Source organism: Phocoena sinus, chromosome 18, assembly GCF_008692025.1.
Source record: "Phocoena sinus isolate mPhoSin1 chromosome 18, mPhoSin1.pri, whole genome shotgun sequence".
Classification (NCBI taxonomy): domain Eukaryota; kingdom Metazoa; phylum Chordata; class Mammalia; order Artiodactyla; family Phocoenidae; genus Phocoena; species Phocoena sinus.
The window spans coordinates 68,722,579-68,749,658 of NC_045780.1; the positions used below are offsets into that span (position 1 = coordinate 68,722,579).

The 27,080-nt window shown below is 37.7% G+C and overlaps 2 protein-coding genes across 2 annotated transcripts in view; both read left to right on the plus strand.

Annotated features, from left to right (window-relative positions):
• Positions 1–27,080, plus strand: part of UBAC2 (UBA domain containing 2) — a 286,963-nt gene that overhangs the window by 246,544 nt on the left and 13,339 nt on the right. Inside the window, exons 22-30 of the mRNA XM_032610727.1 lie at positions 3,593–3,720; positions 9,536–9,665; positions 12,607–12,731; positions 13,632–13,743; positions 14,808–14,887; positions 15,675–15,783; positions 19,812–19,944; positions 22,244–22,363; positions 25,112–25,169. The gene's annotated coding sequence lies outside the window, so the exon portion shown is untranslated. The remainder of the gene's footprint in view (positions 1–3,592; positions 3,721–9,535; positions 9,666–12,606; positions 12,732–13,631; positions 13,744–14,807; positions 14,888–15,674; positions 15,784–19,811; positions 19,945–22,243; positions 22,364–25,111; positions 25,170–27,080) is intronic.
• Positions 1–27,080, plus strand: part of TM9SF2 (transmembrane 9 superfamily member 2) — a 58,933-nt gene that overhangs the window by 18,513 nt on the left and 13,340 nt on the right. Inside the window, exons 4-12 of the mRNA XM_032610718.1 lie at positions 3,593–3,720; positions 9,536–9,665; positions 12,607–12,731; positions 13,632–13,743; positions 14,808–14,887; positions 15,675–15,783; positions 19,812–19,944; positions 22,244–22,363; positions 25,112–25,169. Coding sequence (XP_032466609.1) covers positions 3,593–3,720; positions 9,536–9,665; positions 12,607–12,731; positions 13,632–13,743; positions 14,808–14,887; positions 15,675–15,783; positions 19,812–19,944; positions 22,244–22,363; positions 25,112–25,169 — 995 coding nt within the window. The remainder of the gene's footprint in view (positions 1–3,592; positions 3,721–9,535; positions 9,666–12,606; positions 12,732–13,631; positions 13,744–14,807; positions 14,888–15,674; positions 15,784–19,811; positions 19,945–22,243; positions 22,364–25,111; positions 25,170–27,080) is intronic.

The window sequence follows — 27,080 nt, forward strand, 5'->3', positions numbered from 1 at the left end:
CTTTGGTCTCTCAGTCCCATCTTTCTGTTTATTTATGCCTTGATCTTAAGAAATGATGGAAGGCGGGAAGAGCATCAGTAACACCTTCAGTGAACTTGAGGGACAACAGGAGCCTCCAACAGTAAACAGCAAAATATGCAAATCCATAGAGAAGTTTTGTCCCTTTGGTGTAGACTTTAAAGGTAAATTACTTCTTTAGTAGGATTCTACTCAGGGTTCATTTATTTTTATGTAAAGATTATGCCTTGCTTATGCAAAAGACCCTTCTTTTAGGACTAGTGCTTTTTTTTTTGGCTGCGTTGGATCTTTGTTGCTGTGCGCAGGCCTTCTCTAGTTGAGGTGAGCGGGGACTGCTCTTCCTTGCGGTGCGTGGGCTTCTCTTGTTGTGGAGCATGGGCTCTAGGCATGCAGGCTTTAGTAGTTGTAGCTAACGGGCTTAGTTGTTCCGCGGCATGTGGGATCTTCCCGGACCAGGGCTCGAACCCGTGTCCCCTGCATTGGCAGGCGGATTCTTAACCACTGTGCCACCAGGGAAGCCCAGGCCTAGTGCTTTTCAGATTTAATTTTGTCCTAGGAGTTGAGGTAAAATAGAAGAACAGAAGGAGTGTTTTAAAATGGAGAAAGAATGTGCACCTAACATTTTCCCGGAGTTTTCTAGAACTTTTTAGGATCAAGATTTGTGCTAAAACAAGTTCTTTAAGCCCCAAGCTTAAAGAGACAGAGCAAGCATTTCTTAAGATCAAGGCATAGGTTAACAGAAACATGGGACCAAGATATCAGATTTTTTTCCCCAAGGCAACCATAAATGTATTGACGTAGTTTTCAGCATTAATTTCAGTATTGATTCTTTATCCTTTCTTTTCAAAGAATTTTGCCTTCTTTTAGATCTGCAGTAAAAATAATGGTAGCAACCAGCAACAAAACAAAACCCCAAATCTGCTTTGCCATTTTATCGATGACTTTTGTTGAGGTCAGGAAAAAAACTGTGCAAGATATCGTGTGCATTGTGTGAAGCTGGAGCCACCTATCACAGGATCATAAAATCTCAAGTCTAACCACTCATATTCACTCATGCAGTCAGTTAACACAACTGCTGAATGTCTTTCACGTGCCTGGCACTGTGGTAGTTGTGGGGTACAGCAGTGAACCAAAAAAGTCTCTGTCCTCGTGGACTTGTATTCTGATGGGGAGAAGGAAACAAAACGAACTACTGAAACACATGGTGTGTCAGTTGCTGATGAAAGAACTATTGAAGATAAATCAGGGATGGGGGATGGAGAATTTTCAATTTTAAATAGGCCAGAGAAAGTCTTACGTGAGAGGTGAGCAAAACACTTGAAGCAAGTAAGGGAGTGAGCCATGTGAATTCGTGGGGAGAGGGGAGGATGTGGTGAAGGATGCAGCAAAAGCAAAGGTTCTGAGATGTCGCTCGCCCAGTGTATTCAAGGTACAGAGAAAAACTGGTGCGACTCAAGCAGGTGAGCAAGAGAGAATAGTGGGAAATGAGGGCAAAGGAGTAATAGGACCACATCATGTAGCCCACTCATAGGCCATTGTAAAGACTTTGACCTGTACATCTGGGCAAGATGGTTAGCATTGAAGGGTTTTGGGTAGGGTTAGATTTTAACAGGATCACCAGGACTGTTGTAGAGAGAATGGACCGTGGGAGAGTGAGAAGCCAGGAGGCAAGTTAGGAGTCTCTCACTATCAGTCATGAAAATATGCATGACTTGATGGTGACTCAGATCATTGGGGTAAGGGTGGGAGTTGTGAAGCGGTCAGCATCTCAGAAACTGGCTGTGTTTTGAAGTTGGGACCAACAGTTTGCCGAGAGGTGGGATGTGGGGTGTGGAGTTTCTGTTTTCTAAGATAGGAAAGTCTGGGGGAAGAGCAGGTTTGGAGGGAATGGGGAAGAGTTTGTCTTGACATGACATGAGATGTTTGGTAGGCATACAAGTAGGGATGTTGAGTTAACAGTTGAAGATACGTGTCTGCAGTTTGGAGGAGGGGTTCAGCCTAGATACGTGTATTTGAGAATCATTAGTGTATAGTTGGTATTTGAAGCCAGGAATTGATCAACTCCCCAAGGGAGTGGGTAAAAATAGTGAAGAGAAGAATTCCAAGGACCGGGCCTTGAGGCAGTTGGTATTAATGGGTCAGGAAGATGGAGGAGGAGTCAGCAAAGAAGACTTCATCATAGGGCTGTTAGGAGGGTTACATGAGGTAATAAGCGTTTATTATGATGGATAAGTGTCGTCTTTAGTGTTGCTGTTTTCCTTCACAATTGAACACACCGTTGACTTGCCTGAGCCCAGTGAGCGTCGGACTGCGGTGTAAGATTTGCTACTTTTGTGGTAACTAATAATGTCTTTTCTCTGCTTTAAGTTTGACACATCCCTCTGATTCCTTAGTATGTATACATTTGTTTTTTTCATTTCCTGGTCTTTTAGATGGAACCTATAAGGTTCATATAAGATTTAAACTATTAAATATTTACATAAATATTGCTGTATTCACAGAAATAGCAACGCCTTGAGAACGAAACTATTGGCTGACAGGTGGCAGCAGTGAACTACACTTGAAACATTGGTTTGTCAGATGATGTACAGTAACTGGTTTAGGGATTTTAATAAATAATGTATAAAAGAATGGACTACTCTGAAGTGAAACATATGCAAGTTGGGGTTTTTTTTTACTCCCTGTAATAAAGTTTGAATTTATTAAAAGATGTTTTGGACTATATATAGTTACATTATGGAGTATATATAATTAGTTTAATAAATTATAGCCTTAAGAAAACTAGGAAATGGATTTTTTAAATTAAGACATAAATAGGCCCTGGTAAAGTAAACCTACATTATATAATATGTTGTGAATAATATAATGTGTGTGTTTTCATGCTCATGAAATAAGTCCTAGACTCCAGAATTGGAGGACTCCTTAGTTTTTAAACTTTGGTTTAAAAAATTTTCAATTTTTGTTTCAACTTTGTTATTACATAGCATCCTAAAAATTGACAATCTTTTCAAATGTGAGTAAAAAGAATCACATTTATTCTGATTCTAGACATCCAGATTTAACTTTTTCTTGTGTCATCACAGTCTGTGTTGTTCACTGCTGAACCTCCATCACCTGATGCATAGAAGACACTTAACAAATAACCACTGAATGAATAATACATAGACATAAAACCTTACCTGTTTATTAATAGAAAGCCTTCAAATCCATAATTTCCAAAACATTATGAGGGGACATTATTGTGGAGATACTGATGTTGTTTTGTTCTACGTGTGGGTATTTTCCCCTCCTGGGACTCACTTATATTTAAGAGATGGGTTGGTTGAAATTATCAAAAATAAAAATAAAAACTGTTACTTATTAAAAGAAAAATTGATGACTTAGTGTTTTAGAGAAACAAAATAAGATTGAAATTTAAATCTGCTTGATCTGTGGGGAATTTCTATATGTTTATTATCAATATTAATGCACTTAAGTAATTTAAGGAAACCAGTGCTTTTACTCTATTTATGTTACAGGCATGAAGGACCTGGATATTTTTTCTTAATTTGCTTTCCACTTTATTTTAATACAGTTTACATTTAATAAGGAGGAGACCTGTAAGCTTGTTTGTACAAAAACATACCATACAGAGAAAGCTGAAGACAAACAAAAGTTAGAATTCTTGAAAAAAAGCATGTTACTGAATTATCAACATCACTGGTAAGACGTGGAGATTTGGGATTTGGGGCTTTTTCCTTTTCAAGAAGAAACCTCTGTTTCATTGAATGTGTAAATGCTTCATTGATTCTATAAAAATAGCAAATAAATTTATTTCCTTTTTTTGTTATTAGTAATATGAAGTAGTGACTTTTATTTGCCAGTGGATTACTAAGGTTGACAGCTTAAAAGTATCATCATTTTCTGCGCTTAGATTATTGTAATATCTGGTACTTGTTTAGGTACACAGACCTGTTTCCTAGAGCACTTCTTTTATTCATACATAGTGAAAAGGAGCATATTTATGCTTTGGGAAAGGACCTGGATCAGTCTTCTAGAAAAATACTGTTATTTTATACTTGCAGGCTGTGAAAAAGACCATAGGAAAACAAAATTTAACTTTCATTTGATATTTGAGAAATAGCATCTACTTCCAATAAAAATACTTGTAATTTGTGTAATCTGTTTTTTATTTTATAAACATGACGTAACATTAACAATGTTTTTACCAGTTTGCATCATAATCAAAAAGCATTAAAAAAATTTTTTTTTGCTTCCCCAGGAGTATTTACTTACTATACAATATTCAAACAGTATTAAAAAAGGGTCTCGAAAACCCAACTTTTTAAATATAACCAATTGTTATTCTTCCAGATAATTTTGTCAACAAATGCCTGTATTCTCTGGTGGTCATGGTTTACATATGTTTTGCCTCTTCCAAAAAGTGTAAGGTGCTGGAGGTGGTGAACAGGAAGACTATCTTTGTAGACTTCCTCTTGAATGTTTGTCCTGTCACTATCTCAGACCCGTTTGCCCTCACTCAGGGAGGTGAGAACCATTGATTTCAGTTTGGACATGACCAGATCCTGTGGCTCAGTAGGATTGTTGGAACCTCTCATTCCCTCTTGCCTCCTTGATTTCTCCCCATCCTCCCCTCCGTACACGTAGAACAAAAAAGTCCTAGAGAGGGGCAACCCTGGGTCACATGCCCATTCATGAACGAGTCTGTGATTAGGGTGATTCACTCTGATTGGCTAGACCTGGGTAAAATACAACTGAACCACATAGAAATGAGTCTCCCATAGCAGGGCTCTGTTAGAAGGAAGGAAACGTACCTGTTACACTTGCGTCAGCTTCTTTCTCATCTGACCCTCAGTGCTAACAGGAACTTGAAAGTCTTCTCCATGTCTTCATTTCTTTGGTTTCTGGTAAGCCAAGAGCTTTTTTCCTGTAAGCTACTGTGAGAATACTACTTAATTGCTGAGTTAATGTAACTCAGGATACATTTCTCATTCATCAGTAATTGAAAAGTTTCCCTTGGTGTTTTCTCTTTGCTTAAAATTGTTCTTTCCAGCCTTCAAAATCATATTTAAGGCTCAGTCCTTATGAGCCTTAAGGCTCATTTTCACCCCTTCTACCTCCATTTACTCTGACAGCTGTCCATTTGTTGACTGAATGACTCTTTAGGTCACTACGGGTGATTTTTATTTATTTATTTTTGCTGTGTTACGTCTTCGTTTCTGTGCGAGGGCCTTCTCTAGTTGTAGCAAGCAGGGGCCGCTCTTCATCGCGGTGCACGGGCCTCTCACTATCGCGGCCTCTTTTGTTGCGGAGCACAGGCTCCAGACGTGCAGGCTCAGTAGTTGTGGCTCACGGGCCTAGTTACTCCGCGGCATGTGGGATCCTCCCAGACCAGGGCTCGAACCCGTGTCCCCTGCATTAGCAGGCAGATTCTCAACCACTGCGCCACCAGGGAAGCCCACTATGGGTGATTTTTAGCTTTCTCTTCTACCCTCTGTTCTTAGAATCCTGTTCAGAGTCTTCCTCTTAAAGATAATAGAAGCACCTCTTCTTCAGTAGATTCCTGACAATAAAGTACTTAGAAATATTTTTAACTTATTTATGATGCAATTAACATAGGTGCTGTTTTGATCCCAAGATGCTTAATAACAAGAAGAATAATTTAAAATAGGTGCAAACTTAAACAATTCTGCCTAAAAAAATAAACTGGAACAATGCTGGTGGATAGTGATTTTTGTAGTTGAATCAGAAAAGTTTATGATTTCAGGTCTGAATCCATTAACAAAAAATCTAAGCCATATCACAGATATACAGTCTGGTAATTCTAGGCAATGGGCTTTAGTCCTTAAATCAGTTCATTACACATTTAGAAAATATTTGATTCATATTGATGCATTTATGTGAACCATTAGTTGAGTATATTTCTGTCCTTGGCTAACTTCAGACATTTTTACTATGTAATTTGACTTTAAGCATAGATAGCAGAGTTGACAGAGATAAAATAGCAGGAACCCTTAGAAATATGAAAGATTATACAAAGTGTTTTCTACTACCCTCAACTTCTTTAATCCTGCTCCCCAGAGGTAGCACTATTATTTCTCCTGTATGTTTCCAGATTTTTTTTTAATATAAATTTATTTATTTATTTTTGGCTGTGTTGGTTTGTTGCTGTGCACAAGCTTTCTTTACTTGTGGTGATTGGGGGCTACTCTTCGTTGCGGTGCGCAGGCTTCTCATTGTCGTGGCTTCTCGTTGTGAAGCACAGGCTCTAGGCGCGCAGGCTTCAGTAGTTGTGGCATGTGGGCTCAGTAGTTGTGGCTTGGGGGCTCTAGAGCTCAGGCTCAGTAGTTGTAGCACACGGGCTTAGTTGCTCTGCAGCATGTGGGATCTTCCCAGGCCAGGGCTCGAACCCATGTCCCTTGCATTGGCATGCAGATTCTTAACCACTGCGCCACCAGGGAAGCCCTGTTTCCAGACTTCTATGCACATGTAGGTATGTAAAAAAGTATGTACCGGGCTTCCCTGGTGGCGCAGTGGTTGAGAGTCCACCTGCCGATGCAGGGGACACGGGTTCGTGCCCCGGTCCGGGAAGATCCCACATGCCGCCGAGCGGCTGGGCCCGTGGGCCATGGCCGCTGAGCCTGTGCGTCTGGAGCCTGTGCTCCGCAACGGGAGAGGCCACAACAGTGAGAGGCCCGCATACCGCAAAAAAAAAAAAGAGTATGTACCTTTTAAAATAACAATGGAATTATTGTACACATTATTCTGAAATTGATCACTTTGTTTAAGAAAATATGGGCATTTTTCCATGTAAAGCACATCTATAGATCTATATCTACTTCATTCTTTTTGTAATTGTATACCATTCCATCACATGAACGAACTGTAGTTCTTCCCCCATAGCACTTTAACCACACTACTTTCTGAACGAGTAAAATGACTGATTATTAGTTAGTGCACCAACTCATTGTTCTCATTATAGAGAACAGTAAGTTAATTAACAGTAGTTAATTTTTATATCTAAATTGATGAATACTTTTAATTCTTATTTGGGACTTTAGAATGTAATTTGAGGATCTTCTTGGCTTACTCTGTCAATAATGTTAAGCTACTTCTTGATTCTTGAGACTGACTGATTTTTTTATATAAATTTATTTGCGTATTGATTTTTGGCTGCTTTGGGTCTTCATTGCTGCACACAGGCTTTCTCTAGTTGCGGCAAGCAGGAGCTACCCTTCGCTGCAGTGTGCAGGCTTCCCATTGCAGTGGCTTCTTTCTTGTTGCTGAGCATGGACTCTAGGTACATGGGCTTCAGTAATTGTGGCTCACGGGCTTAGTTGCTCCGCGGCGTGTGGGATCTTCCCGGACCAGGGCTCGAACCTGTGTCCCCTGCATTGACAGGCAGATTCTTAACCATTGCACCACCAGGGAAGTCCCCTGACTAATGTTTTGATACCAGCAGCAGACACTTGAATTCCCTCTACTCTACAAGTTTTGTGATTATACTTTTTGCCTAAGTTTCCACGTCTTTGTGACATTTTATTTATAAAAGTGTAATTTATTTAACTAGTTATCAAAGTACTTAAATTTTTTTAGTACCATAAAACCACCAGACTCTGGCTTATTGGACAGAGAGGGGTCTTTGAAGATATTTTAGTCTAGTGAGTGCCAATCTTGGATCCCAGTAGGCTGGCAAAGGGGAATGATGTGCTATTTTCAAAAATTCAAAACCTCAGTTAGATAGTGTAAATTAACTTATGTTAAAACTATGTAAAAAAAATAAAAATAAATAAATTTTAAAAACTATGTAGAGTAACCTAAATACCAAGTTTCTTTGCTTTTGGCTGCACTTTTTTTAATTTTTTTGAGTGTATTGTGGCAACATGGGTTATTCCATTCTCATCAGAAACTCTAGAAATTAATTTATTGGGAAAATTGAGTTATTAATAAATGAAGCTTGACTGCCAGAAATGTTTCAGATGGAGCCCATGAGGGTAGAGGGAAATAATGGAAGGCAGTCCTTAATGGTAAAAAATTGGGGCCAGTCATTCAACCTTTAACCTTTTGAGTCCTCTTCTTATACTCTTTTTCACTATATCAGATTGAAAATAGAATTTTAAAATATTTTTGGTGTTATGAATTTCAATAGCTACTACTTCCCAACTTAGCAAGGCAGTAATTGAAAATTATATTCTTTAAGTTTTCTTACATTTATTTCCAAGGGTTTGTTGGGTTTTTTTTTTTTGTTTCCAGCGAGGCAAAGGTTATGTCAAGGCATTATATAAATGATAAATTTAGGATGTTCACCTTTAAAAAAACCCTAAATTGCCCCTTAATTCTCATTTTGTAACTAGCACTATAATTTTATGTAGTACTGTCTCTGATATGATAGTGTAAAGATATTAAAATTAATATATTGCTAGTATATATTCATTGACTGAACTTCATTGTCTATCTAAAAAATTAAAGCAATTAACTGATTCTTGAGGCCTCCAAAAAATCTGAATTATTTATATTATATAACATGGTTTTCATGCTTCTGATATTTTAGTATTTTCATGGGAACTACTAGCCTGCTGGCTATAATAATAATAAACTTAATAGTGTAGGTGATTCTAAAATTTAGTGTACTGGGTACTATTAAATAGCATTTAAGTGTGACGAGACATGTTTTATTAGGTCATTAACGTACACCCTGGGTGAATATCGAATCATAATTTTACTTCCTAAGGCGTACATTAATTCACAAATAAAACATGCCCTGGAGTGTTGTCTTATGACTGTAATACAGCTAGTATATTTTTAGTAATTTTTAAAATTTGTATCCTGTGATGCGTTTTGGGCATAGGAGACCCCATGCTCACACTTTAATGTAATTATAAAGGACTACAAAATTTTACTCTTTACTTTTATCCTTTTTTTAAAAAAAGTTTTTTCACTATAGAACTTGAAAGATTTATTTCTCTAACTTTATAGCAGTATTTTTTTTAGACATAGGTTGGATTTACACGGTTTTAATAGATGATACTATTATTTTCACTTTTTCACGTGGCCCTTAAGTTGAATATTTCCCTATATCTTGCAGTTATATTCTTCTCCTTTTTACTGAACTACCTGAGTAATAAAAGACGTTTGTTTCTATACTATTCCATAAACTGTTCCCAAGGAACTAAATATATTGCTTTGCACCTATTTAGAGCTTTTGAGTGTTCGCTGAGGGTAAGTTATACTTAGGTGTCTAGATAATGGTATTGTTATATTAGCGATCACAGTAAATTAATTTATTTACTCCCTTTCAAAGAAGGTGTAGAGATTTTTATTTTCCCACTACAGTGCGTCAGATATTGGCACAATACTATTACTTATGAAGTACCACATTTTATCAAAATTCTTTGTAGTTTTGATACCTTAAGGCATTTTTAGACATTTAAATTTTACAAAGTGTTGACACAGATTTGGGAAGTAATTCTTAGTCATGTTTGGTGGTTTCTAACTTGACTTTTATTTCTGTGCATAGGATTGTGGATAATATGCCGGTAACATGGTGTTATGATGTTGAAGATGGTCAGAGGTTCTGTAATCCTGGATTTCCTATTGGCTGTTACATTACAGATAAAGGCCATGCAAAAGATGCCTGTGTTATTAACGTAAGTTTGTGATAAACTAACTCTATGCTATTTTTTAAAATATGGCTTTTTGGTAGAAGGAGTCAATCTTTATCTGGACAAAAATTGTTATATTCGTTGAATGAGTGCAGTTCAGATGTTCTGAAGGACAACTACTCTGTCCTTGTTTTATTTTTTTGGCTGTGACGTGCAGGTTGCAGAATCTTAGCTCCCCGACCAGGGCTAACCCGGGCTGCTGCAGTGAAAGCGCTGAGTCCTAACCACTGGACCACCAGGGAATTCCCATACCTAGTCTTTAAATTTAAGCCAGATCAACAATTTATAACTCTAGAACTAAAATAATTCAGATTCAGTTTAACATTTACTGGCAGTGTCTCTTATATGCTAAACACTATGCTATGGGCTAGGACTTTGTATGTTCTGACTCTGTTAAAAGTTAAATTCATAAATCTTACATATTAAAAAAAAGTTCATGGTAGACTGCCAAAAAGACATCATAATAAGTCCATGAAATTTGTATTGCAAATTTAAGTCCATAGAATATTGTATTGTAAAAGTTTGATATTATACCTGTTTTAAAAGGTATCAATCTTTGAGGCCATTCTTTTACAATTTAAAAAATAAAATAATAAAGTGAAGACATTAATTTAGAAAGTAATCAAAATTATTGGGGATATATATTACATTTTGTATAATGAAGTCAACCTGATTTAATCTCTTAATGAATATGACCTGGTAGTAGAAGTTAGCATGAGCTCGATCATGAAACTGGTTATTTGGTTAATGCTTTTGTGAGAGTTGACCAAGGACTCTTGAATAATTTAGGTTATTGGTTTATTCTGAAGTTTTAAACTTCCATGGAGGAAAAGTGTTAAAATGTGTAACATTTAGCATGCTCATAACATATAATATTTAAAATTTTATTTGTTTTATTTTCTAAGGGAAAAGCTAGACAATAAGAGATGTCTTGTCAGGTACTTTTAAAGTTTTATGTAAAAATTAAAACTTTAAAGAAGTGTAATTTGTACCTCTGCCAGTTAGTTTCGGCTTATAAAGAGTTTAAGCTTATGGAGGCATAACTCTCCCAGATTTCAGACAATACTACAAAGCTACAAAAATCCAAACAGCATGGTATTGGCAGAAAAACAGACATATGAATCAGTGGAACAGAATAGAGAGCCTAGAAATAAACCCACACACAACTATGGTCAATTAATATTCAACCAAGAGGCAGGAATATGCAATGGAGAAAAGACAATCTCTTTAGCAAGTGGTGCTGGGAAAGCTGGACAGCCACATGTAAATCAGTGAACTTAGAACTCTCCCTCACACCATACACAAAAATAAACTCAAAGTGGCTTAAAGACTTTATAAGACGTGACACCATAAAACTCCTAGACAAGAACATAGGCAAAACATTTTCTGACATGTTTTCTCATGTAGTAATGTTTTCTTAGGTCAGTCTTCCGAGGCAATAGAAATAAAAGCAAAAATAAACAAATGGGACCTAATCAAACTTACAAGCTTTTGCACAGCAAAGGAATCCATAAGCAAAATGAAAAGACAGTCTACAGATTGGGAGAAAATGATGCAGCTGACAAGGGCTTAATTTCCAAAATATACGAACAGCTCATACAACTCAACAACAACAAAAAACAAACCAATCAAAAAAATGGCCCGAAGACGTAAACAGACATTTCTCCACAGAAGACATACAGATGGCTAGTAGGCATGTGAAAAGATGTTTAACATCACTGGTTATTAGAGAAATGAGAATCAAAATACTGCAATGAGGTATCACTTCATAACGGTCAGAATGGCCATCATCAAAAAGTCTACAAATAATAAATGCTGGAGAGGGTGTGGAGAAAAGAGAACCCTCCTACACTGTTGCTGGGAATGTAAGTTGGTGCAGCCACTATGGAAGACAGTATGGAAGTTCCTTAAGAAACTAAAAATAGAGTTACCATATGATCCAGCAATCCCACTCCTGGGCATGTATCCGGAAAAGATAAAAACACTAATTCAAAAAGATCCGTGCACCCCAGTATTCATAGCAGCACTATTTATAATAGCCAAGACATGGAAGCAACCTAAATGTCCATTAGCAGATGAGTGGATAAAGAAGATGTGGTATATACACACACACAATGGAATATTACTCAGCCATAGAAAGGAATGAGATAATACCTCTTGCAGCAACATGGTTGGACCTAGAGATTATCATACTAAGTGAAGTGCATCAGACAGAGAAAGACAAATATATGATATCACTTATATGTGGGATCTAAAAAAATGATACAAATGAACTTATTTACAAAATAGAAACAGATTCACAGCCATAGAAAACAAACTTATGGTTACCAAAGGGGAAGAGGGGGGAGGATAAATTAGGAGTTTTGGATTAGTTGATACAAACTACTATAAATAAAATATAATAAACAAGGTTGTACTGTATAGCACAGGGAACTATATTTAATATCTTGTAATAACCTACAGTGGAAAAGAATATATATATAACTGAATCACTTTGCTGTACGCCAGGAACTAGCACAACATTGTACTTCTATTAAAAACTATACTTCAGGACTTCCCTGGTGGCGCAGTGGTTGATAGTCCGCCTGTCGATGCAGGGGACACGGGTTCATGCCCCGGTCCGGGAAGATCCCACATGCTGCAGAGCTGCTAGACCCGTGAGCCATGGCCGCTGAGCCTGTGCTCCTGTGCTCCACAACGGGAGAGGCCACAACAGTGAGAGGCCCGCGTACCGCAAAAAAAAAAAAACAACTACAATTAAAAAAAAAAAAAGTTTAAACTTAAAAACTTACACATTTTTATGGGGAAGGATTAAAATTCTGTCCAAGTTCAAATTTTCTTACTTGTTTTGGCTTATTTTAAAATTTTATATTTCGACACTTTTATAGCCAGTTTTCTACCACTAACTTTAAGTTCTGCTCCACAGTCAGAATTCCATGAAAGAGATACATTTTACATCTTTAACCATGTTGACATCAAAATATACTACCATGTTGTTGAAACTGGATCCATGGGAGCAAGATTAGTGGCTGCTAAACTTGAACCAAAAAGGTAATTATACAATAGATAAAAATAAATAACTGTAAGTGAAATTTAGACCCAAAGAATAAATATTTTGGGACCAATTAACTTTTTCCTTAATCAGTATTCTGGCATATAATTTGGTGTTTTAATTGATTTTACTAAAACTTCCTTTAGCATGGTTTGTTATTGAGTTATGGGTTGCCCAGAGAAACCATACAAATATTTATTTTCCTGTCATGGTAAGTAGCCAGGGTGCCTTTTTGTTTTGTTTTTCAGTCAGTTTCTGACAGCTTTTCTATGTCAGCTTGGAATGGAGAGCATAAGTGGTTAGGACCATGTTCCCTTTTACAGTGGAAAAGCATTACCTCAGATATTTGTGGCTTTCAGAGGCCCAAATGAGCTGATTAGTGTGTCATTTCGAAAGTCTCCATGCAGTGTTAGATGCCAGTATGTGATAAGTCATTGAAAGGACATCTCTTCACATTGTCAGCTTTTTTAGTGTGAAAGTACTCTTCAGTTATTTGTGAGATGCTTCTTTGATTGAGTATTCTTTTCTTTCCATGACTCCCCACTCCCCCACCCAACTGATATAGCCATTTTCTTGTGCCACTAGTGGTAAAGCAATGCATGCCATAACAGGATGGCAGTTAATTTAAACTCCTTCAGTGTTTGTTTTGATTTCTTTAAAGATTATTTAATGCTCTTCAAGTAATGTTTTCCAAAGTTTGGTTCTTACTTTGAGTAACAATTGTGTAAACTTATAACTAAGCCATTTATTTATATGAAGTAAATATTTGTACTATTCAGTGTGATATGAATCACTTTTGACTATCAGCAGCATTGTGAAATACGTACAAAATCTCTAACCTTTACTCCATTTAAAAAAACTATTTTATCAGCATCTTGCCAAAATGTTTCTTCCCACAGCTTCAAGCACACCCATATAGATAAAACAGACTGCTCTGGACCCCCCATGGATATAAGTAACAAGGCTTCTGGGGAGATCAGAATTGCCTATACTTATTCTGTTAGCTTCCAGGTGAGTGTGATTTTTATCTTTAGTATAACTCAGAAATTGATTTTACATTCATATTACCTAAACTAATTAAAAATATGATTAGCTTGTCAAATAGATAAGCTTTTAATGAGTTAATTTTTGGAATAGTTTGTCAGTGCACCAGGCAACATAATTGCCCTCGAAACTAAGTCTTCGTTTAAATAAGAAGTATGGGGAATTGGAGAACTGAGCCTGATTAAAAGTGTTAAGCCATAGGAGATACAAACAAGGCAAAAGGTAGAAATTAGGCATGAAGGGTGGTATGAAAGTGTCTAAGATGTGCAACAAGCATTTGGGCAAACAACACCATTTTTAAAATCAGGATTTGAGTGTAAGCTTAAATGGAGAGTTTCCTGATGGTAGATAATCTATATAGGTTCTTAGGTAATTCAAGGGAGTGTTTTCTTAGGAGGAAAGTAAAAGTTCATTTTATGAGAATCTTGGGCAATATTCCATCTCTATTTTTAATAAACTATCTTGGCAATCCAATATAGTTGTGACGTTTACTGTCCCTAAATAGTGTGTAATTTTGCAAGCCTGGTGCAGTAAATTGTACATATTTCTTTCTAGGTATTAAGAGCTCAGTGTGGGTGACACCTGCCAGATGCTCAGGTACCTAGGTTATGACTCTGGTCTGGTTAGATGTCTCATAGGTATAGATAGATAGCATCAAAGAGAATAAAGAATAAGCTATTCCACTCAATTTTCTGAAAATAATTAAATACTCTAAAGCTCTAAATCTTGACATTTAAAATAAGCCTTTGCTAATTAAGATTTAAAGTAAGACTTTAAAAAAAAAACACAAGTAACTAGATACTTTTAGGAACTCTTATTTTTTATTTACTGCTTAATTTTATCCTAATTTTCCTGAGACTTGAGTAAATCTAGGTCCATAAGTCTCATGACTAACCCAAGTTATGATAATGAGGAATTGTATCTATTGACTGGAATGTTAAGCTGTGAATGGAAATTTTTGGATTCCTAATACGCTACATTGGCAAATTCTTATTTAAAGAGTGTGTGTGTGTGTTTTTAAATCCCTCTAGGAAGATAAGAATATCAGATGGGCATCTAGATGGGACTACATTCTGGAATCTATGCCTCATACCCACATTCAGTGGTTTAGGTAAGAGTATAGAATTAATCTTCTTTATGCTCTGTCCTTATTTTATTCTCTGTCCCTTTGGACATCCCATTCACTCTGATTCTCCAGTTATTCAGAACGCTGGGCTTTTGAATTAGATAGACTTGGATTCAGTCCTGGCTTTCAGTCACTGGTTGTAAGTCAGGCTAGATCACCCAGTTTCTCAGAGTACATTTCTTTATCTAGAAATAACCTGTCTCATGGGACTATTCTGAGGATTGAAGAAGGTAATGAAACAGAGCATTTGAGCACCTTACCAGGCACGGAAGAGGGCTCAGTAGACAAGCCGCTGCGGCTGTTACAACTGTTTATTATTATTCTCTAAGCATGACTCAAAACTTTTATCTAGAGAGCTGTTCATGGTGCCATCACTCTCCTTTTCCTACTTTACTGACTAATCTTTTTTGATACTCATTAATTTACTGAGTAACTTTTTCAGTAGATTTCTTGAGGGTACAGACCAGTCCATTGTTGATCCTTGCAGCTTATGTTGCCCTCATTTGGGCACAGTAGTTATTAATGTTGACCGTGGAGAAAAAAAATTCTAGTTCTCAACAGACCACAAAATTATATGATGATAAGTACATACAGTTATGTATCCACTAGAAGGCCGTGCAGCAGAACACAGTTCATTGAATTTGTTGGATTTTAGGTCAAGTTTTTAATTTGATTAATGCTGTTTTAATGTTACTGAATAAATAGTTTTTAAAGAGTTTTGCTGTTCCAAAGATTAAGCTGTAGATTAATCCTAACATGATTATTTCTGCAGCATCATGAATTCCTTGGTCATTGTCCTCTTCTTGTCTGGAATGGTGGCTATGATTATGCTACGGACACTGCATAAAGATATTGCCAGATATAATCAGATGGATTCTACGGTGAGTGAAACATCTGAACTGTTCTTTGGTCTGCCGAGGATAGTCTTTATTTTTTCTTTGGAAAAAATTTAAATAATAGCTTTAGACAGAATCTGCTTTTAAAACATTCTTCTCAAAAGTTACCCTGAATTCACATTTTCAAATAAGAAAATGATCCTTAAGGATTGGTTTTCTGTAGAAACTTAGTGACCGCAGCTCTCAGAGCTGAACTGTTCACAGCCGCATCTGCATCAGTAGAGGTTGCAGAAAGGGTGCAGGTGCACAGCTCCAGCTCCGCCCTCTTCTCACTTACGTGCCATCAACTCTGTCAGAGTCTCTATTTCCAGCAGACATTCCGTTTGTGAAACAGCAAAGTTGAGTAGAATAGCTCCCAAGCAATTTTTATATGTGTGTATGTTTAATTTTTAAAAATTAATTTTAACTGAGTTTTTATCATTTCAACCTTTTGGTGGATTCAAAGTAATTAATGCCTCAACTTCATTTATTTGCATTTTAAGTTGCATAATGTTTTACATTTTATACTTTTTAATTTCCTAGCAGCTCTTTAACAAAATTTCCACAAGAATCACTACTTGTAATGAATACATAAAACTCAGATTTTCATTGTTTTCTCTTCCCCAGCTTCTTAGCTCCCCCCATCTCTCTGTCTTTTTCTAATTAGAAAAAAGAACATATTAATGTTTAGAAGCTTTTTAGCACTTGGACTCCACAGTTTCTTTTCCATGATTTTATTGGTTGTATGCCGTATTAAATATTTGATTAAAATAATTTCACAATACTCTGTTCATAATTGACAATTCCAAATAATTGCTGAGTTAATGGAATTTTTTTCTTTATTTGTACAGAGGTGGCCTTGGGGTACAGGCCAGGAAACCCTATTTCCAGTCTTGCTCCCATTCTTTCCCTCCTGCCAGTCTCTTATCATAGCCATCAGAGCATATCTGTTCAGGGTCACTTCACTCCCAATGACAGCCCTCCAGTGACTTCCACTGCACTCAGTGAAGCCATAGTCTTTACAGTGGCCCGCAAAGCTCTGCAGTAGCTCTTGGAGCTCTGCTCCAGCCATGCTGGTTGCCTTGCTGTTCCTCAGACACCTCAGGCGGGTTCCCATTTCCAGGCCTTTACAGTTGCTTTTCTGTCTTCCTCAAGTGTTCATCCCTCAGAGAGCTCCCTCACGTGCTTCTGGTCTTCACTGAGATATGATCTTCCCAGTGAGACCTTCCTCACCATCCCATTAAAATTACATCCTCTCCACCCACACCCCACATCCATACTTCTTATCACCATCTAGAGTACTATATATTTTACTTATTTTGTTTATTGTCTGCCTTTCCAATGAGAAGGTGTACTCATGAGAAGAGGAATTTTTCTGTTATACTCACTGTAGTACCTCTGGTGTTTTAAACAGTGCCAAGCATATAGTTGGTGATCAACAGATATTTGTTGAATGAATGAATAAACAAATTAGCCGTTGATGTACCAGACTTGATTCATTGCTGGGCTTATGATATGTTAAAAAAAAAAGAAAAAAAAAAGGTATCCGAGGACTCCCCCAGATCCACCCCATCCCCCCAAATTGAGTGAGGCCACAGCAGGAAGCAGTACAAGCATGAGAAGTTGAAGTTCTCCTTTGGGCCCGTGCTTATGTCAAGTTTTTAACCAATTGGGACATTAAACCTTGGGTCATGGTGAACCTCAATCTCCTATGTATTAAGCCTGGATTCTTGAAGGGGGGCAAAATGGTTCTAGGTTAGTAAATGCCTTCTGATTCTCAGCAGAATCGAGTAGAAATACTCTGAAGGAAAGTCTCTCAAATTTGGATTTGCAAGATTCCCCCCATTTAAGGTCAATAAAGTATGATCTATTAATCAGAACTGCACAAAAATTTACAATAAACAACAAATTTACACCAGGTCCCAAAGATTTCAGACATTAAGATTATTAATGACAGAGTATAAGATATATGAAAAAGTAACAGCTATGATTTTCCAGCACAGATGAAAGATAAGAATCCATAGATAAAGGATATACAATATATCCAAGGAATAAATAAAATGAAATCCACACCTAGATCAACTGGCCAAAACCACAGAACACCATAGAAAAGAGATCTTAGAATCAGCCACAGGGGAAAAAGAGTGAACATCTGCAAAGGAAAAACAATTAAATTGGCCATGGAAGCTCAAAACATAATATTTTTAAATTGGTAGTGAGAGAAATTAACTATTTACATAGAATCATGTACTCAGAGATGCTCTCTTTCAAAAATGAAGGTGAAATACCTTTTTCAGACTAACAAAACCAGTTGACCACAAATACATCTTCACTTGAAGGAATGTCTGTAGAAATACTTTAGCAGTGAATCAGTCTGTCAGACCTGAAGGAATTACTATAGAAATACTTTAGTAGAAAATAAATAAATAACAATCGTAAAGAGAGATTTAGGAGGATTGGTGAAGAAATTCCAAGTAAATATTTTCTATATATAATAATAATGAGTCTAAATTTGGAGGTTAACAAAAGTGTATCAACAAAGAAAAAATAGATTTGATGAATAGTTTCGGATAAGGGGGGTGGCCATCTAGAAAAAAAATAAGGTAGATTCCAACTTTATTGCTTATATTGAAATGATTAATGATCTAAATGAAAATGTGAAACTATAAAATACTAGAATGTTAGTTTTTAAATCTTGTCTACTGCTCACAAAGATAGAAATTTGAGTGGGAATTTGGGGGAGGGATACAGATGTACCCTGGATGAAATGTTAAGTGAGGAGGCTGAAAAAATACCAGGGACCAAATTTTGAAGGACTTCTAAGCTGTGCATTCTGAAGGTCATTGAGAAGCTGTTGAAGAATATTAAACAGCAGTGACATGGCCAGATTCATGTTTCAGGAAAATCACTTTGAACATTATGTGGAGAATCGTTTGGAGCCGGGCAATATTGGAGGCACAGAGACCAGTCAAGAGACTGTTAGAGAGTTCCCAGAGATGGGGGATGGTGGCAGGGAAGAAGTAGGGAAGTGGGCAGATAGATACAGAGGGTGTTCAGGAGGTGGGATGGAATGCTGATCGACCAGTTAACTGTGGAGAGGGTGGAAGAGGGAGAGAAGCCAGTGAATGACCCCACATTTCTGGTCTGAACCACCTGATTAGTTAAAAGGATCTTTCTGGTTCTGTATGGAGAATCAACTGAATGGAGACAAGGGCAGAAACAGAGACTAGTTTAATGAATACCGTGAGAGCCAGGTGAGAAGGGATGGTTTGAACCAGGGGCTAGTGGTGGATCCTGTGGATATATTTTAGAGCTAGAACTGTAAGAATTGTTAAAGGATTGTATGTGAAGCATGAAAAAAGTAAAAGGAGGCATCAAGGATGGCTCTAAGGTTTTGGGGATTGAGCAGCTGGAAGGATAGAGCTTTTATCTACTGAGGGAGAGTGCAGGTAGAGCAGGTAGAGGCGGGGAGAGAGAATCAGTTCCACTGTGGATAATTCTGTTCAAGGTGTCCATTAAACAGCCCAGTGGAGCTGTTGATTAGGCAGGTGTGTATGTGTGTCTGGAGACAGGGGAGAAGTTTGGGCTGGTGACACAAGCTTATTAATATTTTCACAGCCGAGCCTACTATACAAGCAAAGTAACTATGAGACCTAATACCATTTGCTTGTTTTGGAGATTAGTAAGTGTAGGTTAAGAAGACTATAGAGTATGACTTAAAATCGCCATCAAATTGGATCATAAAGCTTGACTTATTAGACTAGAACTAGGTATCACATTATCTTTGTATTACTTTTTAAAGTTTCTCAGTAACTATATTTTTAGACCTTAACACACAACATTCCTTTCAAAATAATTCAGGAAAGCTATGTAAAGCTCCATGAGTCAAGCTTTATACTTCAAAACTGAAATAAATATTAACATTTGTAAGATATTTTTTTAAATTTCCATATCCGCATATTCAACAGTGAACAAACTGTCTAGTTTTCTTGGTGATACCACATGGCACTTAAACGATTTTATTCCCTTTTTAGGAGGATGCCCAGGAAGAATTTGGCTGGAAGCTAGTTCATGGTGATATATTCCGTCCTCCAAGAAAAGGAATGCTGCTGTCAGTCTTCCTGGGATCAGGGACACAGATTTTAATTATGACTTTCGTGACTCTATGTAAGTGTTAAGTGAAAATTACAAAGTAGAAATTACTTTCTCTAAATAATTATTTGAAATCCAGTTTTCCTAAGTTGTAGCCAGGCTAGGTTGTTTCTGAGAGTCCTCTTGGTTCTCAGAATCTGTGTGCTTTGGCCATAAGTGACCTGGGGCAAGGTTAGCTGTGCCAGAAGTTGACTCTTCATGTCTCCCTCACAGCTGCATAGAGACCAGGACTTTGTTGTGGGAGCACTGGAGCTGCAGATGACTAGATCCTCAAAGACCATCTGGGTCTGAGTCTGGGCAGCCTGGCAGCAGGGTCACACAGGTTGACTATCCTGTCCCACCAGAGCATAAGGTTTCTTGGCTTCCACTGAGAGAGAAAGGAGAAGGGGATCGGACAGGAAGCTCTTTGTAGACCTTTCCATCTTGGCAGGATTTAGGAAGCAAGACCTCTTTCTTTCTCTAGCAGTGTTCAGGAAAGATCTTCCTACACAAAAAGTCTCTCTTCCTTGTGCCACCTGAAAATCTTCAGAAATTTTATTAAGGTTTTGTCAGTTAGGACAATCTTTTTCTTCTCTTTTTTTAAAAATAGAAATCCCTTAGAGGTATTCATCAGCTGCAGGAGTGGCTCTGAGACTATTCTCTGGAAATATATTAATGCCATGGTCTTTCAGTTTTCCTAGTTACAAGAGAAAAAACTGTTTATGAGAAGAATTTTCTGAATTATGCATTTGTTTCCCCATATTTCCTTTATTGTTGCGTGCTACTGATGGACAGTAACACGTGAATGTTACTAGAAGAATTCAGAAACCACTGACTTTTCAATAATTTTTTTAGCAAACATTTGTTCTTACGTTTGATTGCATATTAAATACCTAGTACTATAATCATTTTCTACTAGTAAAATTGTTCTAAGTTTTTATGATGCAATTAACCACATAAATGTTTGGGAAGAGAATTATCAATGCCAGATGTCTGGCACCTGAATAAGTTTGGGGTTTACTGATTTGCACCTTTCGGCTCATTTTGAAGACTAACTAGAACATATTTATCTACTAACAACTTAGATAAGGAGATGCTGGTGTGATGGGTGAGGCTAGCATTTGTCAGTATATTACACTGAAGAGGGTATGTTGGGGAAACAAGTCATGAAGGAGGTTTGGACACAGGCGATTGCACAGAATCCCCAGAGCGCTGAGGTGGCGTTAGAGCAGAATGGATGCTTGAGGGTGAAATTCTGCTTCAAAATTTTATTGAGAGCTGCCTTCTGCCCCTCTCCTATCTTTGTTGGGGTCAGCTAGAAAGTGAACTTGTAAGGAAGGAACGTTTCAGAGAGCCTAGGTTAGAAAGTGATAGGGATTGTTTCCCTTTACTGCTCGAATATGGACTGTTTTGCTTCAGAACAGTCCATTTCTCAGGCCTGGGAGGAACTGGGGGTGGGGGGTGCACCTTAGCTGAAATTCCAGTAGACCGTCTAAAGTTACCCTGTCTGGTTTCCTGTCATCGATTGTGAGTTTCTCCTCTTCAGTTGGTGCTGATCAGTGGGTGTGCAATGGTGTGTGCTTGGCTGTGTGCATCCAGGGGAAACACTGGAAACTTTGGTGCTCCTGGGATTAGAAAGCCACCTGCATCTGTTCTTGGATTTCTTTCTGAGAAAACCATAACTTCTGACTTGCAGTTTAAAGCTAGGAATTGCTATAAATATAAGATAGTGCTTCTTTTCTTATTAGTTGGGAGGGTTATATAGGGAAGAACAAATAAAACGAATTAGCTGAATAAGGGTAGGAACCAGAATTTCCCAAGTCATTGACCAAGCCCTTCAGTAACTTGTGCTCACAAAACAAATAGTACTATGAAATCTTTTTTCCCCTGTTTTGTTCTTTGATTAGATTCTGTCTTATCTCTTTATGTTTTAATGTTACAAGGTTTTTTTCACCCCAGAGGACTCAGTATTGTTTTTAAAAGGAACAAAAAGTGAGAATATTTTATAGTGGGAATATTTTTTATTGATGTTAATTTTAAAAGCTGTGCTTGAATCTCAGAAGAGCTGAAAGCACTCATGAGCATCCAGTGAGCCTCCGCTGATAACAGGAAAGGTGGGGTCTTATGGACCCTGACAGGAGACTTCCAAATTGGAGCTTGCTTTATGTGTGAGCCTATAGATACAGTGCCTTAAATATTACTAAGTTTCAGTGTGGTTGCCTGGTAAGAGAGCATATTTTCATGAAGTTGTATTTAGTTTATTGTTTAAAAAATGAGAGGGGTCTTCTGTCACTTCAAAGGAAACCATAATAAAATTCATAACTTTATTTTTTAGTTTTTGCTTGCCTGGGATTTTTGTCACCTGCCAACAGAGGAGCACTGATGACTTGTGCTGTGGTCTTATGGGTGCTGCTGGGCACTCCTGCAGGCTATGTCGCTGCCAGATTCTATAAGTGTAAGTAAAAGCCACCCCGCTGGGCGTTCAGATCAGGAGTCTAACCTGCTGCGTTAGTTGTCTGAGCCTTTGTGCCTGGCAGTTGATGCTCTTTAAACAGTATGTGCTAGAGGTGTGTATCCTTATTTAATGAAGCTTATGAAGTGGATGACTGTCCGGAGGTTTGCTCGTTCAGACATGCTTAAACAGTGGGTTAAACAGATTTGGGTGCTACTTATCCATCATCCCGTCTCTCCTTCTTAAGTTTTGACATCACAGGTTTGGCTGAACAACTTAGATTTGCTACATTCACAGAAACATATTTAGACTAATAAAGGAAAAACTATATGAGTATCACTGATTTATTCATTAAAACAAGTAGTACAGGGCTTCCCTGGTGGTGTAGTGGTTAAGAATCCGCCTGGTGGTGCAGTGGTTAAGAATCCGCCTGCCAGTGCAGGGGATACAGGTTCGAGCCCTGGTCCGAGAAGATCCCACATGCCACGGAGCGGCTAAGCCCGTGCGCCACAACTTACTCACCCTGCGCGCCTGGAGCCCGTGCTCTGCAACAAGAGAAGCCACTGCAGAGAGAAGCCCACTCACCGCAAGTAGAGGAAGCCCACGCACAGCAATGAAGACCCAGTGCAGCCAAAAATAAATAAATAAATTAAAAAAAAAAAAGTAGTGTATACAGGAATACCTTATATGAGAGAGGTCGTACTTACATCAATTTAATGTTTATAAAAGTGAACTGTACTTAAAGTAAATTAAGATCTCACTGTTTTAAAGAGCCCTGAAGTAAGTTACTTTTGTAGCATGATTTGCTGCATTCTCTTGTATTCTTGCTTTCCAGAAGTAAAATAAAGTTCAGTGAAAAAAAGGATCAGAGCCACAGAGTAAGAATGGGGATATGATTAGATGACTTAGAAAGCAACTTTGCTGGGGTCAGTAAATGCCAGAGTTTGCCCTGCTTAGGAATCCTGTAGTCACGTTGAGACGGTCCCATAGGTAATCTGTGAATTTAAATGCCAGGGAGATGCTGACGCAGGGCTAGGGTTGCCCAAGGCCTTCTGATAGGAATAAGGTTTAGGGAATAACCCTAAAACAGTAGGGTTACATAGGTGACCTTAATGTGTGGTTGGCTAGAGTCAACCCCAAATAGAAATATTAGACTTTGCTAGATGCATAGAGTATGTGAAGTTCTATATTCATGTATGTGTGTGTGAGTGTGTTTAATTTCTGTGAATTTTGTCAGAGTTCTTTTATTCTTTCTTTTCTAACAGACGTAGGATTAGGGTGGTCAGATGTATTTTAACACATATGAGGTACGGTTGGACCCCTGCCTGCTCCCCCTTTCTCACTGTTTCTGTGCACTGGGTTTCTTTGAGTTCCTCAGTCAGCCTGTGCACCTGCCTTCGTACATGCTGTTCCCTCTACTTGAGTTCTGATCTGTACTCGCTGCCTGACGGACACACCTCCCCTTCATCTTCTCTCTGTCCTTCATTTCTCCTAGCTGCAGATTAAGTAGCATATTAATCAGGCAGAACATTCTGAGACACACTGTCATGTGGCCCTAGTCAAAAAATGCTTCATTTTATAGAAGCATTTTTAATGTTTCAAAAAATATATTAGGATTTTGAGTAGAGTTGTATTAAACCCAAAATTCATAATTTCACAATAGCCTATCAGTAATGCTATGAATTCAAACCATATATATATAATTTGTTGTTTTCTTTTAGGAAAAGAGGTACTTAAAATTGCTTAGAAATTGTTAAAACTTTTTTTAAAAATCAAAGCAGTTTTCAGATCTCAGCCAGTTTTATCTCCAACTTTTAAACTAGGAGCAGAGGAGTATTTTCTTTTTTTTTTTTTTACTCTAGAAACTTAAGTTTTGTTTTTGTTTTGCGGTACGCAGGCCTCTCACCATTGTGGCCTCTCCCGTTGCGGAGCACAGGCTCCAGACGCGCAGGCTCAGTGGCCATGGTTCAAGGGCCCAGCCGCTCCACGGCATGTGGGATCCTCCCGGACCGGGGCATGAACCCGCGTCCCCCGCATCGGCAGGCGGACTCCCAACCACTGCGCCACTGGGGAAGCCCTAGACTTAAGTTTTTAATTGTTTTTTTTAAAGTGGGAGAAAAAAAATAGGGGCAAAGGAGAGTAAAAAGTTTGTAAGTAAATTTGTTCTGTCAAGTGGCCGTAACGCTTCTACTCTTCTTGGTCACCTGATCCTACACACTGATCTCCCCACCGCCACCCACGGCCTACCTGAAACTACAGTGCTGGAGGCATCCTGGAGACTCAGACCTACTATGGACATTGAAGTGTGTTGCATGTCAGGCTTGAGGGTTCCTAGTTTTATAACAAATTCTGAAACTGACCTCAAGATAAACGAGAATCTGCGGTGCACCCTTTTTCCATCTAGTCCCATTAATTAAAACTGGGTTAGAATTTAAGGGTTTGTTTTGTTTTGAAGTTAAAAAAAAAGATTAGAAAAGGAAAACTGGTTTGGATGACTTTCCTTTGACACTAGATTTATTTTATGCTGAAACAATCTTTAGAGCGGGACTTATCCAGGGCAGTCCTGTGATGTGCATCTCTGATTTGGATCATTTGATTAGGGAGTATTAGGACATTTGCTAGTGTCATTTTCTACGAATAGGCCCCCAGTGCTGTCTGTTAATTTGTCCGATACCAGACCTGAGGTATGGATATTTGGTTTGCTTTGAAGAAAAGTCTTTATGTTAATGCCACTTTTGTTTTGTTCTGCAGCCTTTGGAGGTGAGAAGTGGAAAACAAACGTTTTATTAACATCATTTCTTTGTCCTGGGTAAGTGAATTTTTCAATAATAACTTGCTTGACATAGTCATATTTTAGTTCCCAGAATTTCTGGCCTGTAAGTCTAATCTTTTCTGTCTCTATGTACCCCAGAAAATGAATTTAATTTTTAAATAGTGAATATTTAATAAACATTTGCAGAATGGCAACTGCATGTCTTATCTGGAAAGGGTACCTTTAGACATGATAAATTTTATATTCCTTTTCTTAAAAGTCTGTTTCTTAGTCTGGCATATTGTCATGTAAGGCTGCGTATAAAGTTTTTGACCTAATCACAGAAATGAATCCTCACCTGAAGATCGTTCAGGCAGGCATACATTTTCGGATTTTTATCATGAGTATAGCTACTTTTAAGCGTATTCCATTAATTAGATTAGAGTAACATATACCAAAAATGACAAAAACAACCACCAACATAAAAAAACAGAACATCTGTGGTGCTTTGGAAGGTAGTTTCTGATATCAAATATCTGATGTGTGTCTGGTCCTAGAAATACAACCCAGTTTATCCCCCGCTCACAGATTAATGGAGGGCAAGAACTGGCCTCTGAATAATCAGCAGCAATAAAGTAGGCCAAGGGTTAAATCTTGAAGCCAGGACTGTTCCATTTGCAGGCCAGAAATGGAAGAATCGCTGGCATTTTTAGACATGATTGGGTTAAATAGTCTCAGATTTTCACCTCCATTGAAGATTCACATGCCTCTCAGCCATTCATGTTCTATTCAAATTTTTATGCTTTCCTCAAGCCATACCCTTTGTCTTCTTTCCCTCTGCTGTCAGTTGAAGAAGTGCCCCTCCTTACCAAGACTGTCAGCCACAATTTCCTTTGGAACCTTGCCTTTCAAACATCCCCCCAGTCTCTGACATAATCCATTTCTCTCTTTCTCTGTGTTCTGGTCACGTGTTTCATCTCTTCCTACAAATATGCTTACGTTTCTCATATTCTAAAAAGAGCTTCCTGTAAGCATCTTCTAGTCTACTGTCTTTCTTTTCAACTTTCAACAAAATGCCTTGAAAAAATAGTCTATACTCCCTTACTCTGATTTTCTTAGCATATATTTACATTGTAAACCCACATAATCTTTTTCCCACATCACTTTAGTGAACTTCTGTCTAAGGTTACCAAAGATGTTCCCATTTTCAAATCTAGAAACCATTTTCCCTGTCTTTACCTCTTTACATTGTGTAACATTGGGATACCTTTTCCTTGAAACTCCTTCCTTTTTGCCTTCACAGAAGTTATCCTATGCTAGTTTTTTACATCTCTTATCAAACCTTCTCTGATTTATCATCTTCATCCCACCCTTAAAAACAGGTGTTCACCAGGGGATGATGAGGTAAGTAGAGAGAAGGAGAAGAGCCAAGAACCCAAGTCCCCAGGGCAGAGGGAATTGGTGTTCATCTAGGAAAAGAAGGATCATTTGATAATATGAAATCAATTCATAATTTTTTTTTTATAAATAAGCACCTGCATATAATTATTGCGGTAGGCACAGCAAAATGGCATTTGATAATATTAAAGATTGTTTCCAGATTTAAAAAGAATTTAATGGAGAGAGAAATGCTCCCTTCTATTAATAAAAATCTCATCTCTGATTCAAAACCAACATCGTTTAATGATGAAACACTAGAGACATTTTCATAAATCACTTTTAGGGCTTCAGTTATTTAAGTTCTAGTTACATTAAGACATGAAACAAAAAGAAAGGTGGAGATTATATTATTATTTATTGGTGACATAATTTGTATACAGAGAACATAAACAAATTTGAGCTATAAACTTGTAGAATTAGTAAAAGAGTTTGGCAAAATGGCTAGATCAGCCAATATTTCAAGATTATGAATACCACCAGTAGCAAGTGAAACGTCTTAATGGTAGTGGTAGTTGTGTGGGGAAAAGA